Source organism: Zalophus californianus, chromosome 3 (genome assembly GCF_009762305.2).
Source record: "Zalophus californianus isolate mZalCal1 chromosome 3, mZalCal1.pri.v2, whole genome shotgun sequence".
Taxonomy (NCBI): Eukaryota; Metazoa; Chordata; class Mammalia; order Carnivora; family Otariidae; genus Zalophus; species Zalophus californianus.
This window is the reverse complement of record NC_045597.1, coordinates 188,050,438-188,069,029: the sequence shown is the minus strand read 5'-3', so window position 1 is coordinate 188,069,029 and position 18,592 is coordinate 188,050,438. Positions and strand designations below refer to the sequence as shown.

The window sequence follows — 18,592 nt, the reverse complement described above, 5'->3', positions numbered from 1 at the left end:
CGTGACTATTAACCAAGGAAGCTATGGTACAAGCTGCTTAGCAGGCCTAAGACTAGGAGAGGCCAGGGCTCCTAACCCCAGCCTCAGCTCTACCCATAAACAACATTGCCACAACCCACAAGACCTTTTCCCTTGAAAATAATGAAAGGCTTAGTATCCCTATTTGGAAATAACAGTTTAATTAGGTAAGTATTAAAACTTAAAAACCAAACAGCCTATGAAATGAGCTATTACTCTATTCTGAAGCAAGGTTTTGACTTCACATGTATCTCAGGAACAGATGAACTGTGATAAAAACGAGCTACATGTGATAAAAGCAGAAATGTAATAAAAACACAAACGGGGCGCCTAGGTGGCTCAGTTGGTTAAGAATCTGCCTTCCGCTCAGGTCATGATCTCAGGGTCCTGGGATGGAGCCCCGCATGGGACTCCCTGCTCAGCAGAGGGTCTGCTTCTCTCTGTCCCTCTCCCTCTGCCCCTCCCCCCTGCTTGTGCCCTCTCAAATAAATTTAAAAAAAAACTTAAAAATACACAAACAAACTTAAATTTTAATCATGCAAAGACAGGAAAAAAGCAGCAGCCTGGGCCCCCCCGCCAAAAAAAGTTACTTGTTCATGACGACAGTATGTTGCTTACTGGGCTAAGCTTTTAGCAGACACAGTCTCACTGACCGGTCATAAAAGCATGTCTACTCCACATCTGACAGACAGGAAAGCTCTGGGATCCACGAAGTACAAGGCAATACAAAGGAGGATTTAAGCCCACTTTGCCTGGCTCTAAACACTACATTCTGTTAGGATCAGAACTGACTACGTCTCACTCGCATGATTTCTTAAGGTCTGAGGGGCTGTAAAGTATGACAGGAGGAAAATGCCATTGTGTGTGGACTATTTATCATATCCAAGTAATGGACGCTGGTTCACACTGGAATCTGGTAGCTCTAAAAACTACAGAGAAGACACAATGGAGGTGATGGATCATTAAAATGAGGCTGGGCCTCTCTGATGGTCTGTTTTAAAAGCAAAGTTCTCTTTCGATCAGTGACTACTTTCTCAATGGATGCTTTCAGATCAAATTAGAACTGTCTCATTCTATGGTTGGCAAACTGTGACTGGTGGACATTTATTAATTTTTCCTCAATCTGTAAATCAATTAAAAATAGTAATAGGTAGAAATGAGTAGGCAAGGGGCAGAAATTAGTAATTATCAGAGAGAGATCTAGTTGAGCAGAAATTTTCATAAAAAGGTCCAAGCCTAGGGCGCCTGGGTGGCTCAGTTGGTTAAGCGACTGCCTTCGGCTCAGGTCATGATCCTGGAGTCCAGGATCAAGTCCCGCATCGGGCTCCCTGCTCAGCGGGGAGTCTGCTTCTCCCTCTGACCCTTCCCTCCCCATGTGCTCTCTCTCTCTTTCTCTCAAATAAATAAAATCTTTAAAAAAAAAAAAAAACGGTCCAAGCCTACACAAGTGAGTTTTCTCAATATTCTGTTGAACTTTTACTTCCCTTTCTCTTATATATATATATTTTTTCTGTTCCTTCAACATATATACATTCCTTAAACTCTATTCCTTAAAAAACCTCTCATTCCCCTGAAGAGTGTTTTAAAAGAAAGTCCCTTTCTTTCTGGTGTCTGTAATAGGGATGGAGTCAGATTGAATATTCAGCTCACAGAGCTTTACACCTCATTTTCAGAGGAACCTTTTCCCTGCAGCCTACCCTTTCAGTGCCACAGCTTAAGAGCAACAAGGAGCTTCTTGGCTAGAACCCACACCCAGAATTTCAGGGACACTTGTAAATCTATATTTACCCACTTCTGTCAAAACTGGATAAAATGTTAGGCTGGTTCCATCTACTCTTAACATAAATTTCTAAGACAGGCAAAATAAATAAATAAATAAATTACAATTCTGAGGCAGAAGAAAACAGAATTTCACCAGATCTCTCTCTGTTCCCAAGCCAGCTTTCAGGCCCCAGTTCCAAGGGGCAATCCTCAACGTTAGGTTTCTGTTACTGACATTTTGTTTTCTCCAGAGTAGGAAACCTATGAGAGAAGGCAGGGACCCTATGGAGGGCAGGGTAGGATGGCAATCCCCCTCCTGCTGTGCTCTCTTCTCTTTCACAAGGGCATCTCCACTTGAAGTCTCATAGGCATTTCACACTGGACCCACCCAACATACTTCAACTCCGTATCATTACCCCATAAGCCTGCTCCATCTTCCAGGGCTCATCCTTTCAGCAAGTGGCAACACTACCCATCCTGCTGCCCAAACCCTTCCATTCCTCTTGTCTTGCCAATTCAGTCCCCTAAGTTTCTAAAACCCATCTAATTCCTCCCCATCTCTAATACCAAAACCCTATTCTCCAGGCCACCAGGATCTTTCACCTGGTCTACATTGCAGCCTCCTAACCACTCTGCCTCCTGCCTGGGCCAACATCCCAACCTGCCATCTTTGCCAATATAATCATTCTACTCCAGACAGCATGGTTTTTAATACTCTACATTCATAAACAGAAAATCATTTTAATTTCATCATTGTCTGTGAGGCTGTTGGGCCAATTTAAGAAACTCAAACAGCCTGCATCTGCTTTGCCTAGACTGTTTATTATTCCAGAAACACCACTGTCTGTCCTTCCCGCCAGTCTTTCAAAGCCCCAATTCTGTTGTCACCATTTCCATGAAGCTGTCTTGTGTGAAGACTCTGGTTCTCAACGCTAGACGAGAATAGCTGTGGCTAACAGAAGAGTGGAAAGAAAACAGGCCTTCTCTGAAATCCCAGCCCCACTGCTGAACAGCTGGGTGACTTTGGAAAATGTTCTAAACCCTCAGGGCCTTGGTTTACTCATTGGTAAACTAGAACATGATCTCATAATGCAGAGTGACTCTGAAAATCACAGGTATATATATATACACATATGTAATGGGTTATCAACAAATATTAGTTGTTTGAAAACCTGATTGGATTTATGGTCAGCTTCTATACAAATCAGCATTTAAATTTTTACAACTTTTCCTTTTCTCCATTAGCATTATTTTCCAACTAAACTGAAAGGCCTTCTAGGGAAATTCATATTATATATGAAATAAGGCTTCAAAGTTTAAAGCACCACACAGTATAAGTAATTACTTTTCTTGTTCCCTATAGCAATGAGGCATCGCTCTTGTACTGATGGGCCCAGTAAATATTACCTATTTCAAAGTGGTTTAAAAAATTAATTTTATATAAGAAATATTTCCCTTTATGAAAAACATTCCACGAGGAGACTCACATATAATACTGCTATAACCTGCACACCTCCAACAGCCACCTGAGACTTTAGGCTTTGCTCACCTAATAAACTGGGATCTGCTCGGACCATCTTCTGCTTTTTCTTCTTCTTGCCACTTTGTACGGCCTCAAAATTGGATTGTTGGTTGTTGCTTTGATTGGTCTGAAATACTGAATGGAGTGCACTATGGTTCATTCCCCACACAGAGTCCTGTGGGATAAGATGTCACAACTGAGGTTACACAGTGGATGCAAGTGTGGCCCACTCTAAGAAAATGGTTGATTGGCCCTCACTTTATCAAGTATAAGATTAAAAACAGAAGTCTTATCATGGATTCTGGTAATAATGAAACCAAGGGGAGTCCACTGAGCCACCCTTTCCCTTCATTTAGAGTCAGACACCCCACTTAAGCGCTGGGCCTCCAAAAGGCCCAACCTGGTTGCTCCAGGTTTTCGTCCCATTGTGACAGCACAGCTGTCGAAACCTCTCTGGTATACACGGAGTCCGTGACATCCACTAGGAGATTAAATATACTGCAAATAATCACAACAGACCTCTGTACTCCAGCATAAGGTTCCTGTCTCTGAGCCCTAGAACAGGACAGCCTGCACACGAGCTGGCAGCACGTTACCAAACAAAACTAGCATCATGTGCTTTATTCCTATGGGCAATCCTAGAAGAAATCTGGTCCCCAAATATCCATACACTTGCTACCAACTGGTTCAACTATGAAACAGTCTACCAGCCATTCACACTTACCTGTTGCTCTTATTAGAGCAATTCATTTTAAACTGGGATCAGATTCAATGAGCTAGTTGCAGGCACAGGTAGTGGCAGTGTGAGGAGGAGGAGTGGAGAAAGCACTGTGGAAGGACAAGCCTGGCTGCAGGCACATGCGCACGCATAGTGGGCCCCAACTTCCAATTTCAGCACACAGGGGCAGCTATTTCACAAACGTAAAAACTTTCTGTATTGCTCTACGATGTCTTCCCTTCTGATTATTTTTCCTAGTGCTGTTTATATTGACATTTTTCACTTAATCCCTGTTAGCCCATCTACTCAAATGAATTTTATTTATTTTTTTTAAAGATTTTGTTTATTTATTTGACAGAGACACAGCGAGAGAGAGAACACAAGCGGGGGGGGTGGGAGAGGGAGAAGCAGGCTTCCCGCGGAGCAGGGAGCCCGATGCGGGGCTCGATCCCAGGACCCCGGGATCATGACCTGAGCCGAAGGCAGACGCTTAACGACTGAGTCACCCAAGTGCCCCAAATGGATTTTAAATGCCATGTACTTCACTATATCTTTTATATCCCCAGAAATGACCGATATAACAAACATTATCTCTAGCAGAATTATAGAATTAAAGGATATGAATATTCTTCAGCTCTTCATGAGCTTTGCCACCTCATCTGTCAGAAAACTTGTACAACTGATCCTCATTATTCACAGATTCCATATTTGCAAATTCACTTACTGGCTGTAATTTATTTGTTAACCCCAAAATCAAAACTTGCAGTGCTTTTATGGTTTTCCTGAACACGCAAATGTCCAGAGCAGTGAAAAATCTGAGTTGCCTGAGGAACACATTCCCAGTTGAGGTGGAACAGGGCAGTATTCTGCCCTCTTGTTTCGGTTCTCATATAGTAAACGAGCATCTTTTTCAGTCTCCATAGTGTACTGATGTTCACATTTTATGCTTGTTAGTGCTGTCACTGTTTAAAATGGCCCCCAAGAGGAGCACCTGGGTGGCTCAGTCAGTTATAAGCATCTGTCTTCAGCTCAGGTCATGATCCTAGGGTCCTGAGATCAAGCCCCAGGTTGGGCTCCCTGCTCAGCAGGGAGTCTGCTTCTCCCTCTCCTTCTGCCTCTGCCCCCGCTCACTCTCTCTCTCTCGTGTGTACACTCTCTCTAATAAATAAACAAAATCTAAAAAATAAAATAAAACAAAATGGCCCCCAAGTATTAAGTACTGTCTGGTGTTCCAAAAAGGCTGTGACATGCCTTATGGAGAAAATGATGAGCTTCACTCAGGCGTCAGTTCTAGTGCTGCTGGCCATGAGTTCAATGTTAAGGAATCAACAATATATTAAATAAGGCATCTTAAACAGAAACACACATAAAACAAAATAACATATTGACCAGCTGACAAAAATGTTGTGATCAGAGTTTCCAAAAATCTAACTGGATGTTTTCCCTGGACCAACAGTTCAGTATTCGCTAATTCAGCTTTAGCAGCGACTTTACAAAACATAACTACCACAAATAATGAGAACTGACTGTACCTTTTACATCCCCATCAACAACATTTGACATGTCTGGCATGCTATGGTATTATCAATAATGGGTACAGTGCATCCTGAGCACTGGAGATTTAACATTTGTAGGTTTTAACTATCCAAAAAAACGTATGGGTCTGTGACAAGTTGGAATTTGCAATTTGAAGCACATATACGAACCAAGGAAAATGCAACTAGTATGCCTTAACAGAGAATGATTTCATTTGCTATTTGGGAAATTCGCAGAAGTCTCTGGACATATCATTTGAAATCTACCACATTTTAAGAAGCTATGGTCATCTGATGTATAAAAACAGTATCTTTTAATTTTCATTTCTCTGGCTGCTCAGTACTTCAAGGTATTACTACTCACTCGCAGGGCTACAGCGCCAACGCCACTGCCTCGTACCTGCTGCTGCTGCTGCTGCCGCTGGGTGGCTTTCTGTTTGGCGCGGCGCTCGAGGAACTGCTTCGCAAACTCCTTGGCCTCAGAGGTATCTCCTAAATAGGCCCTAATATAATCATGGACTTCATAAGGAGATTCTACTTCTTTCAGGAAAGAAACAAAAGTGGGAACTGCAACATGAGAGGGGAGAAGACATGAAGAGTAACAATGAAATATCACATGCAAAGACTCAGCTTCAGTTTTTATTATACTGTCACACCTACTGCCGACTCTAATGATGCAAACTTGAAAGGTATGCAGCTACTGTGTTAAATATTCTTTAACCTACTCTGCAGAGGACAGAAAAAAAAAAAGCCCACTGTCATTGCAATGCCCCAAATTATCTCAAATAGCACAGTCAAACAAAGACACATCACGCATGTTTAGTTTCACTAAATGTTATGTTGGTAAAAACTGCATGTTACGTTGACTAAAAACAACTGCTTGCCTACGACAGAAGTCATCTGGAAAGTCATTCTTTCTTTCTTTAAATTCAATCAATATTTATTAAGTGCTATGATGTGTGTCAGGCACCATGACAGATGCTAAAAATACAGCCGTACCCTCCGGGAACTTTCACTTTACTGAGATATCATATGTTTAGAGAGGGATTAAATGGAATATGCAAGTAGTGTGGTACAGCAGAAAAAGCACAAGTATCAGAGTTAGACAGACATGGGTTAAAATCCTGACTGTGAAATTTGCTCGCTGTGTGACCTTGATGAGTTATTTAACCAATCTGAGCCTCTGTTTCCTAATTTATAAAATGGGGATAATATCACCTACACTGTAGAGGTATCTTATGAAATTACCGCAAAAATTAAGTAACTGGAATAACCTATGCTAACTGCTAGAAAGTGCCTAGCACATGATAGGTGCTTAATGAATGGTAGCTGGCCATTATTTATTATTTATTATTTTCCCCCTGGCTCTTTCAGACTGTAAGATATTGTTACAATGCTGCAAAGGAATTCTTCCATTCCTTTACTATTCTGTTTTTATAAGATTCTTGGTTTTAGTTAAGACATTGGAAGTGGTAACTTCAAATCAGCCAATCAGTTACAGGAATCCAAATCTTCCACACCAAGCTGACTGGTCTCTGGTTCAAACATCTGGGGTCAGGGCAGGGACTCACTTCCATCTAAGGCAGAGAATTCTTTGTGATCAAGTAACAATTAGCAAGTTTTTCTTCAAATTGCACTGAAACCTTCTCCACTCACTGGTCCTAGTTTCACTGTGCACAAAATAAGTCTACTTGCTCTTCTGGCACATGATTCCCACCCCCACCCCCAAAGGCAGGAAGGGAAAGATCACCTCAGCCTTCTCTTGCCCAGGATGACCTTTGTCTCCACCATGAGTTACCTTTCTTTGGACTTGGCCTGGCTGGCAATGTCCCCCATAAAATGACCTATATGGAACTATGACCTCCTCTGTCCTGCACATTTATTAAGACAGCCTGAGATACCATTTACTTTTTGGCAACCACTGAGAACCTATTTGAGTACAGTATTACAGGACTTTTCTCACAAGTAGTACTTATAATACCGTTAAAGAGTCAAGTTCTTATGGTAGATATAGGATTGGATCTCCATTAGCTTTCACCTCCTGAGTTTTGGCCCATCATTCCAATCTGTCAACCTCTTTGTGGGTCCTGCTCTGCCATTCCACATGCTGGGTTTCCCTCCCCAATTCTTACCATCCAAGTTATTTGCCGTATTAAGGGCATGAAGCATCTGTTCACACCACTGGGTAAATCCATCTTGGGCTTTATTTACTCCCTGAAAGAGCTTCAGCAACTTTTCTTCTTCTTCTACTTTCTTATTCTGCCGGTTAGACACACCTACAGATTTACTAAAGCAAAACAATAGGGCGATATTATATTCCCAGAAACTGTTACTATATGATTATACTACAACACCATAAACAGATAATGTCTTGGCAACACTGGATGGCTGTCCAGTAATCCAATGCTTGGGTCCAAAAACGAATTAAAAAAAAAAAAAACTTCAAATATTTGGATTGGGGATGGGGGAACTTAATACCCTCTTACAAACTAGCCTCAGCTAATACATTCTCATTTGTGAAGATAGGGCTTCTTGCCAGAGAAATGATTCAATTCTTCCAATGTGCCCTTTGGTGAGTTTTTAAATTTTGCTAAGCCTCAGTTTACCCATCTGTAAAATGGTACTAATACTTCTCATAAGGAATCAAGATACTGTATGCAAAGGCCTGGCAAAGATGCTCAATAAGCTGACAGTTGTTTAGAGTCCTATTCTTAATACTTTAGACCGTCAAACAAGAAGAAACAATCTGACAACACTACCATTTATTAAGTAGTTACTATGTGCCAGGCACTTCACTAACCACTTCGTGTGCATTCAATCTGTCCAACTACACCCATGAAGTCATCGTTATTATCTTCATTTTACAGATGAGGGAACTGAGGCTCAAAGAGTTTCCCTCTTGCCCAAGGTCACACAGGTCACACAGCTAATAAGTGGCAGTGCTGGGAACTGAGTTCACATATTTATCATTAAAACCCATGCTCATTCATTAACACTGCATACTGAGGACAGAAAGACAAAGGTAAAAGTGTAACTAATCTGTCATAAAAATATACAGGTTTAAGGTCATTAGAGAGGTGTTTATAATACTGTAGTCTAGCTAACTTAAAAAAATATAAATTTAGAGAAAAATGCTAAGATCTAGAGAGGATCTTGGAGAAATGTTCAACAACAAAAATACACTATTCCTAATATTTATTAAGTGGTTACCATGTGACAGGCAATGGACTAAGTGCCCAGCAGTACAGAGAGCCCCTAGTAATAATACAGATGTGTTTCCATGGGGAAGAAAGCAATCACCAAACTACAATCTCCCATGCTTGGACACAGATGAAAATAAGCAAAAACTAAAGAACTATCTTTCCATGCCCACCCAGTACCCCACTCCCCACATGCCCCATCCCCCAACCCTCCAAGAAGCGTAGGTTTGATCATTTTGAGCCCTACCTGAGACTGGCGTTGTTTTTATTTTTATTTGTAGGATTCCTAGGTCCCACCTCTTTCACTGCATCATCCCAGAATCCCATGTTGGAGTTTTTAGTGTCAGCATTACTCCAGATACTACTGACTAGGTCAGATGCCCACTGGTTAGGCGGACCAGTATTTATAGAGCCCCAAACAGAATTCCCAATGCTGGTGTGCAGGTTGGAATGCTGTTAAAGAAGAAGAGACAAATGATGCGGTTAACAATACTAAAAAGAGAGTCCACCAAAGTCAGAAAAGAGAACTTCTAACACCAACCCATACAATGAGTGCTTAGGAAGAAGAACCCACCGTATTGTTCCGGGCTCTGTTTGGCTGCTGGTGCTGCTGCTGCTGCTGCTTCTGCATCTGCCTGGCTTCTTCCTGCTGTATCTCCAGGAGCGACTTGGCAGTGCCTGCGGGTTTGCTGACAGTCCCCCAGCCAGACAGCTTCTGCTGCTGCTGCTGCTGCTGCTGCTGGAGAGCTTTCATCAGTTCCCTCTGCTGGCGCCTCTGCTGTTGCACAACAGTAAGCTAGCTTAACATTCTGGTTTTCAAAAATACTAGTTACTACTGTCCGGTATGGTAAATGGAATGCAAATACGTAAGAGCTATATGAAGTTAAACACGCGAAAGGGTTAGCTACTTTGCTGCAAATAAAGATGTAAACTGCCAGAGGTACTAAGGAGAATAAAAAGATCAAATGCAGAATTACGTCTCAAAAATTAAGTAGTATTGTTGGTTAGGCACAGAAATGAAATACATATGAACTTCCTAAAGCCTTACCAAAATGACAGGAAAAAATATACTGTTATAAAGTATAAACCCATAAGGACAAAAAGAACAGAATAGATCCTAAAGGCTGAAAAGCAGAAAAATAACGGTACGCAAGGGAATAGACCCAGTAAGTTGAAATCTAAGTAAAGGAAGCTCAGAAATAGGCCAATTCATCTACAAAACTCAGTAATTAGAAGTGTGGGTAATAGAGGGAAAACTGCCTGAAAGTCTATAAAAAGTAGCAGGAAGGCCCCAGACTGGCTCCGTAACCTGATGCAGTTGGGATGCTATCTATTCCTCTCCCTAGCAGAAAACTGAACATTACTCTTTAGAGAGACTGAGCCAGATCGGTGATTACTGTGTGGGGAACGTGACCCCCCAGCACAAAAGAATACACCTATAGATACGAAGAGATGGGAGGACTCCCCCAACAGAACAGCTCTGCCAGAGATCATTACAGCGGAGCCCATCAAGGTGTTGGATATACAGAACCTCTAATCCTATATATGAACAAAGAGCTCAGGATCAACAAACATTTGACCTGAACTTCTATGATGAAAGCCAAAGACCAAATCAAAAAAATGAAATTCGATGGAAAAAGAAACAAGAGAAGGAAAAATGGGGACTAGCTTTAAAAAAAAATATTAGTAATTTTAGAGAGGTAAGACGTGAATTCAATGAAAGAGTAAGAGGCTATAAAATGAAACACTAGGAGAACAAACTAAAGACTCAGAGAAATTCCAAGTAAGATCACATACATTACAGTTCAAGAGAAGAATTAAAACATAAGATCGAGGAAATACTCCCATCAAAAAAGGTAAAAAGACAGAGATTAAAAACAGGAGAGAAAGTATGGAAAAATAAAAATCAGTCCAACAGGCAACATGCATATGGCAAGAATTTGAGAAAACAGAACAGCTGTGCAGCAAACTAAGACCATCCAGATTTGAACAGGTTAGGGGCTCATGCAAAGATTACCTCCAGGAAAAGAATGAAATACAATTAACTTAGGTTTCCCTACCTAAGAAATATCTACTGAGTAGCATTTTCTACCTCTTGAAGAGTATAGGAAAAACTTAACAGCTGAAAGAGAATTAATCAAATGAAAATACAGAGGTGATTATTCACTTTTTTTTTTTTTTTTAAGATTTTATTTATTGACAGACACAGCGAGAGAGGGAACACAAGCAGGGGGAATGGGAGAGGGAGAAGCAGGCTTCCCACCGAGCAGGGACCCTGACGTGGGGCTCAATCCCAGGACCCTGGGACCAGGACCTGAGCCGAAGGCAGATGCTTAACGACTGAGCTACCCAGGCGCCCCTCTTTTTTTTTTTAAGATTTTATTTATTAGAGAGAGAGCGAGCACAAGCAGGGGGGAGCAGCAGAGGGAGAAGGAGCAGACTCCCCGCTGAGCAGGGAGCCCAGCGCAGGGCTCTATCCCAGGACCCTGGGATCATGACCTGAGCTGAGGGCACACACTTAACCGACTGACCCACCCCGGCACCCAAGGTGATCATTCACTTCTGACAAAGATGAACAAGCCAAGACCTGGGATTCCAACTCTGATCATCACTAGTATTTTTTCATTCAGCGGAGACCAGAAATATTGGAACAGTTTCTAGTCTTGAAGGGAGTGGTTATACCCTGCTCTGCATCTACTTGTTGATAGATAACCTTTTAGAAAAGAAACGATTTCAGAGAAAGTGGTCTCTTTTTTTAGAGGGTGGGAAATAAGGTAATTAAGGTGAAGAAACAGTATCACCCATTGGTAAGGTCACGCATACTACACGGTGAACATGTACAGACAACTCCCCCTTCTCTTTGTGTAGCCATGGCCTTCAGTGAACCACACCACTCAGATCCAAAAATGAAAACTTGCATTCTCAAACAAACTGACTGCTCTGCCGCGAGTCATAGCCACATAACACACTTTCTGCAAGACTCTGCTACCCCATGCCACCTTTTCAGAGACCTTCCCAGATCACACTACCTGAAACTAGACAATCAATCACTACCACCAATTTTTATCCATCTCCCCTCAACCCAAGGGCAGGCTTCAGAGAATTTTGTCTGTCTTAGGACTCAGCCATATCCTCTGACTATAACTGAGCCGGTGTCAGCAAGTATGTGATGGATAGATGGACAGATGAATTAATATGGTACCTCAATGGCGTGCTGAACCAAACCATTTTACTTATTCATTTTCTTTTGTCAAGAACTGTATTCTTCCTTTTTCCCCCTTTATTTCACTCTTCTATATCCTTCTTATCCTAATGATAAGCTACAGGATATAGACTTACAAGCAAAAAGACTTTATTTCTGTCATATTTAAGTTTTTCTAGCTAGTCAGAAAACCCAATATCCTCAGAGGGAAAAAAAATGTATTCTGCATTCTAAAAGTCAAATTTACAAGAAGGGTATCTGCATAAAAACCATAAATCTGAAAAACCCATGTCCTTTTATTTATGAGCTACTTCCTCAAGAGCTTCAACAAAATGTTTAAGGTAAAGGAACATTCATGTTACCTAATCTTAATGTTATTCCTATTACAGGCTCAAGAGTTTAATAATGAACATCCAATTCAGACACACAGCAATTCTGACAATAACATGAGCTTTACTAACCACTCACCCATGATGCACACCAACTATTCTGGAAGACTGTTTGACGAGACCACTTTTACTTTTAAAATTTACCTCTTCTCGAAGCTGTCGTTCTCGTTCCTCTTCTAGTTTTTGGATTTCAGCCAATGACAGCGTTGCCTGGGACTGACACGCTGTTGTATTGGACTGCTGGCCCCACGTGGAAGAAGAGGGAAGCTAACAAAAAAGGAAGGCAGAAGAGTTTGTGAGGAAATGTACTCAGGAAACAGAGGCAATATTGCACATTTATGTATAGGCAGAATATTCATATTTCCTTCAACTCCTTTTACAACAATTCAAATTTCCTCCTACAATCCTTTTGCATTTTAGAATTCTCCCAGTTTGCTTTTTAAATTTTTTTTGTCACGAGAGGCACCTGGGTGGCTCAGTCAGTTAAGTGTCTGCCTTTGGCTCAGGTCATGATCCCAGGGTCCTGGGATTGAGCCCCACATCGGGCTCCCTGCTTAACAGGGAGTCTGCTTCTCCCTCTCCCTCCGCTCCTCCCACCCACTCATGCTCTCACTCTCTCTAATAAATAAAATCTTTAAAAAAAAAAATAGGATTTTTTAGGGCACCTAGGTGGCTCAGTCAGTTAAGCGTCTGCCTTTGGCTCAGATCATGATCCCAGGGTCCTGAGATCAAATCATGCATTGGGCTCCCTGCCCAGCGGGGAGTCTGCTTCTCCCTCTGCCCCTCCCCACTGCTTGTGCTTGCTCTCTCTCTCTCAAATAAATAAATCTTTTTTTATGAATAAATAAATTTTTTTTGGTCACTATCCCAAACCTAAGATTATTTTAGAACTTAAAATATACACAATACACTTTTATTTGATCCTACCATTTTGGGATTACAAATTTGTTACATCCGGCATTGACACATACAGCAATATACAGATATAAAGAGAAAGAAGTAAACAAAAGAATCATTAAATTCTTAATCTGAGGAGGCAATAAACATTATATGCTACTTTCTACTGAAAGGTTGAAGGACAAGATTTCTGAAGGGAAAGCCAAGGTGGGGAGCTAATGGAAGATGCTGAGCATAGTTCTTAATCAGTCTTTTATGAAAAAGAATCACTGTTAACCAGGCTGTAGCTTCTAGTCATGAGCACTGAGCTGTTTTTAATCAATAATTCTATTTTTCCTATCCTTTAAAATTACTGACTAAAACAGAGTATAAATATTTGGGTCCTGAATACTTTAATGTTCTCAAATCCCTGATTATTCTAAGGGAATCTCTTGGTCTTCTAGGCCAGAAAAAGATACACTTTAATTTTGAAATATCCAGTGGCTCTTAACAAACAAACAAAACTAACAAAAACCAAATCTAATAAGACTTGAAATATGTTTAATAAAAAAAATACGAACATGGATTGAACAAAATGCCCAAGAAGCCCAAAGAAGAATGGCTCTACAGCAGAAATCTCTTAAACCTAGAGCTAATCAGATAAGGGCACAGTTTAAACTGTCACTAATATTACCAAATAAGTACTGATATTATCTTCAGCACTACAGAACATCATCGATCCTTAACATTTGGGGGCTAATACAATAGAGAGTAGGTGCATGTCTCTCAAAATGCACCCCTGCTGTAATGGGGGAGAGGTGAGGAGGGAAGCTGAGAAAGACTGGGGACTAGGTAAGCAAAGTCGAGCATAAATGAACCCCTATTATCCACAGGAAATGACACACTGGAAGGCACTATCAAAATCAAATAAGGCAGGGGCACCTGGGTGGCTCAGTCGTTGAGTGTCTGCCTTCGGCTCAGGTCATGATCCCAGGGTCCTGGGATGGAGCCCCGCATCAGGCTCCCTGCTCAGTGGGAAGCCTGCTTCTCCCTCTCCCACTCCCCCTGCTTGTGTTCCTGCTCTTGCTATCTCTCTCTGGCAAATAAATTTTTTTAAAAATCTTAAAAAAAAAAAAATCAAGTAAGGCAGATCTCAAACCTGGCAGCATCATCTGGCAGGACCTGTAAAAATGCAGATGGGTTGGTCCCACACTCAATGAATCAGAAGATCCAAAGGTGAGGCCAGATAATTTGTATATTTTATCATTCTGATGCAGACATTCAGCCAGGAGCTCCCAATGTTGTCTAAAAGCCCAGCAGATGTGTCACCCTAGCCTACCCCAGGAAACAATCTGCAGTCCTCTTCAGAACCTCAGCCAGCAGCAGAAAGAGATGCACCTCCCCCCCCAAAAATGGCCCCTTCCCCTTTCAGGTACCTCTGAGATCCTTCCCACTGCTATGCCAAAATATACTTCACTGTCTTCTCCCCTCATGACTCACAGGTCTGCTCTTTGGAATAATGCAGAACAAATCTGTCTTCCTCACGTGACAGACAAATGTTTGCAGATAGCTATCATTTTCCTTAAGTCTTGTTTGAACATAGCAAACAATATCCCATTGTTCCATAAACACTGCCTCAGAACATTTTCCAATTCAACCAACATCCTGTACTGCCCAGAGAACTGCAGTTTATCAATCATACTTTTCAGAACAACTCACTCCCAAATCAGAAACAAATAGGGAGTTTGGCACATTCTGTATCCCCTGAATGCCTAATATCCTTCAGTGATTTAAGAAAATTTACTATTTTCTTCTGCCCTCATATTGCTACCGTATTTTCAGCACTATTTTTTATTTTGAAAAACAACTGTTGTACTTCTAGTATGGCAGCACGAGGTGCACTGTACACCCCCTCTCCCCAGCAAAACTGGTGAAAATTATTTTTCAAAAAATTATTTAGGGGCGCCTGGGTGGCTCAGATGGTTAAGCGTCTGCCTTCGGCTCGGGTCATGATCCCGGGGTCCTGGGATCAAGCCCCACATTGGGCTCCCTGCTCAGCGGGCAGTCTGCTTCTCCCCCTCCCTCTGCTTCTCCCCCTGCTCATGCTCTCTCTCTCTCTCTCTCTGTGTCTTGAATGAATAAATAAAAAAAAAAAATCTATAAAAAAATTATTTAGGGCGCCTGGGTGGCTCAGTTGGTTGGGCGACTGCCTTCGGCTTGGGTCATGATCCCAGAGTCCTGGGATCGAGTCCCGCATCAGGTTCCCGGCTCGGCGGGGAGACTGCTTCTCCCTCTGACCCTCTCCCCTCTCATGCTGTTTCTCTCTCTCTCTCAAATAAATAAATAAAATCTTTAAAAAAAATTCTTTAAAGCCTCTGGAAATGAACATAAGGGAATATAGCAATGAAGAAACATTTCTTCAAGACAACCTGCTAAAACTCCATAAGAACTGAGAGTCTGTGGTACTTGTACCAAGATCTACTCTCTTGGGGCGCCTGGGTGGCTCAGTCGGCTAAGCATCTGCCTTAGGCTCAGGTCATGATCCCAGCGTGCTGAGATGGAGCCCCACGTCAGGCTCCCTGCTAAGCAGCCTGCTTCTCCCTCTCCCTCCGCCTGCCTGTCTGCCTACTTAAGATCTCTGTCAAATAAATAAATAAAAATCTTAAAAAAAGATCTTCTCTCTCAATTCCCAGTTCAACCAGACCAAAACTCCACTCCAGATGACCGTAGCTAAGAACACAGGTCTCCCTCTCCCCAGCAGCTACCAGTCAGTGGGCTGGCTTCCCACAAAGAGCACAACATCAGCATTTCCCATCCAGGCCACAGCTAACTGTTGCAAAGACTAAGTTACAGGCAAGTAAGGCTGACAGATGGGGGCTCCCTTCTTATGCCTAGCCCCCAACTTGTGGGATGGAAACTACCCCGAGCACAGTACTACTGGGACTACTAGGGCCCTTAGTGCCACTGCCCTGGCTCAAAAGGAGAGGTAAGCCAAGAAAACCTGAGGCTACTGCCCCTTCCCCAAGGGCTCAATTCCTAAGCAGGAGTACCACTCAGAAAAGCAAACCACTGTTGCCAGAGCCAGAGCTGTGACTCAAGAGATTTTTGCCTTGGGATGGAAGTGAGGGAAACAGATTGGAGTATGGTCCCTAAAGGATCTGACTTTATTTGTAACAGTGTGTGGACAATGAGGAGTCCAAGCCAAAGGGCACTTTTAAAAAACAGCAGAGGCTGGGTGAAAGGCAATTAGGAGATTGGTAGATTCACTGGAGATACAGGTTAAACTGCAGGCCGCAACTTGGTCTCAGAGAACCAAGGAAAGAACTGAAAGAAGTTCTCCTAGGGTCAGAAACAATCCCAAAAACAGACCTCAGGAAGTATCTCTTCAAAGAAGCTTGAATTTGACTCTATCGGTCTGTGAAGCAATCTGTGCTCCAGGGCACTTCTGAGAACAGTAGAGCAAGTCAGGTAGCAATTAGTGGAGGTTAACAGCTACATGTAGAAAAAGATAATCAAAGACAGTCCTGCCAAAAACAGTGATCTGAGAGTGACTGTGGGCAAACCCAATGACGTACCTCGCAAAGGAGCAGAAGCAGCAGAGGCCTCCCTGTTAGGGAGGTAGGGAGAGAGGGGGACTCTACCGAATTAATCCAATCAGTCACAAAACAATGCTGGGGCGTGCACTACAATATGTTATCAAAAAATTCCAGTTTCCAACAAAATATTATGAAACATGTAAAGTAACAAGAAAGAATGGCCTATATACCAGGAAAAAAGTTGGCATCCACCTATGAGAGTGACCAGATGTCAGATTTAACAAAAACGTCCAAGTTTTATAAATATGTTCAGAGAACTAAATAAAACCATAATTAAAGTAGTAAAGGAAGGCATGATGACAATGTCACATCAAATAAAAAATATCAATAAAGAGACAGAGATTATTTTTAGACCAGAAGGAAATCCTGGAGTTTAAAAGCCCAATAACTAAAATGAAAAATCACGAGAGGAGCTCAATGTATATCTGGACTAGCCAAAGAAATTAATGAAACTTGCAGATCAACAGAGATTACACAATTCAAAAAACAGAGAGAAAGAATGAAGAGAAACAAAAAGAACCTTAGAGAAATGTGAAATACCACTGAGTGCACCGATATGCGCACACTGCAAGTACCAGAAGGAGAGGAGAGAAAGGAACAGAAAAAATATATGAAGAAACCAAGGCTGATATTTATTTAAAAACATTAATTTATACATCCAGGAAGCTTAACTATAATAAGATAAACACAGAGATCCACAGACATTACCATGATAAAAATGCTGAAAGCCAAAAAAGAGAAAATCTTGAAAGCAGCAAGAAGAAAAACAAATTGTCACTTACAAGGGAATCAGCATAAAATTAACAGCTGACTTCTCATCAGAAACAATGGAAGCCAGAAAAGAGTGGGATAAGATATCCAAAGTCCTCATAGAATGAAATGATCAACAAGGAATTCTATATCCACTAAAACTCTTTCAAAAATAAAGTTGAAATAAAGACATTCCCAGATAAATTCAGAGAATTTGTTGCTAGCAGACCTGCCTTACAAAAAATATTAATGAGAGTTCTTCAGGCTGAAAGCAAGTGACCCCAGAAAGTAATCCGAATCCAATAAAAAAACAAAGAAAATGCACAAAAACAAATGTGTGGTGTGTGTAGAGTGTGTGTGTGTGTGTGTGTGTGTGTGTGTGTGTGTGTGTGTGTAAATATAAAACTTGTGTGTGTGTCTAAATAAGTAGATAGGCCAGAAGACAGTTGGGTTTGTAACAGAAATCTAACATGTTTGTCAAAAACAGCACAAAGGAGGTGAGTGGGAAAGAAGCTGTATTGGGCTAAGTAAATGACTCCATATGGTAACATGAATTCACAGGTACAAATGAAGAAAAGAAGAGATGATAAATAAGGTTATTTAATAAATATATAGTGATTTAAATCATTAAAGAACTAAAATGCTGCAACAGGAAATATTAATGTAAAAAAAAGCAGCAGCAGTAAAGAAAGAATAGAGGAACAAAAAAGGCATAAAAAACAAAGTAAAATGGCAGACATAAATCCAATTATATCAATAATATCACTAAATGTAAAAGGATTAAAGAATCCAATCAAAAGGCAGTGATTATCAGACTGGATACAAAAATAAGATGCAACTATATTGTCTCAAAGAGACACTTCACATTCAAAGGTACAAACAGGTTGAAAGTGAAAGGATGGATAAAGATGTATCAGGCACACAGAAAAAACAAGAGAGTTGGAGTTTCTAAATCATTATCAGACAAAATATACTTTAAAACAAAAAAATGTTGGGGGCGCTTGGGTGACTCAGTTAAGTGGCAG

At 41.3% G+C, this 18,592-nt stretch overlaps 1 protein-coding gene across 12 annotated transcripts in view; it reads right to left on the bottom strand.

The window, feature by feature from the left end:
• GIGYF2 (GRB10 interacting GYF protein 2) overlaps positions 1-18,592 on the bottom strand; it is a 147,958-nt gene that overhangs the window by 3,679 nt on the left and 125,687 nt on the right. For 4 of the 12 annotated variants that reach the window (XM_027588412.1, XM_027588409.1, XM_027588410.1 and 1 more), the window contains 7 exons: positions 12,490-12,612; positions 9,329-9,532; positions 9,002-9,207; positions 7,687-7,841; positions 5,919-6,121; positions 3,329-3,476; positions 1,853-2,040 (listed from right to left, as the gene is read on the bottom strand). In XM_027588412.1, coding sequence (XP_027444213.1) covers positions 1,868-2,040; positions 3,329-3,476; positions 5,919-6,121; positions 7,687-7,841; positions 9,002-9,207; positions 9,329-9,532; positions 12,490-12,612 — 1,212 coding nt within the window. In that variant the 3' untranslated portion in view covers positions 1,853-1,867. Of the gene's footprint in view, positions 1-1,852; positions 2,041-3,328; positions 3,477-4,016; positions 4,210-5,918; positions 6,122-7,686; positions 7,842-9,001; positions 9,208-9,328; positions 9,533-12,489; positions 12,613-18,592 lie in introns of those variants that run through there. The other 8 variants (XR_003518987.2, XM_027588414.2, XR_003518989.1 and 5 more) reach the window with 6 other exon arrangements.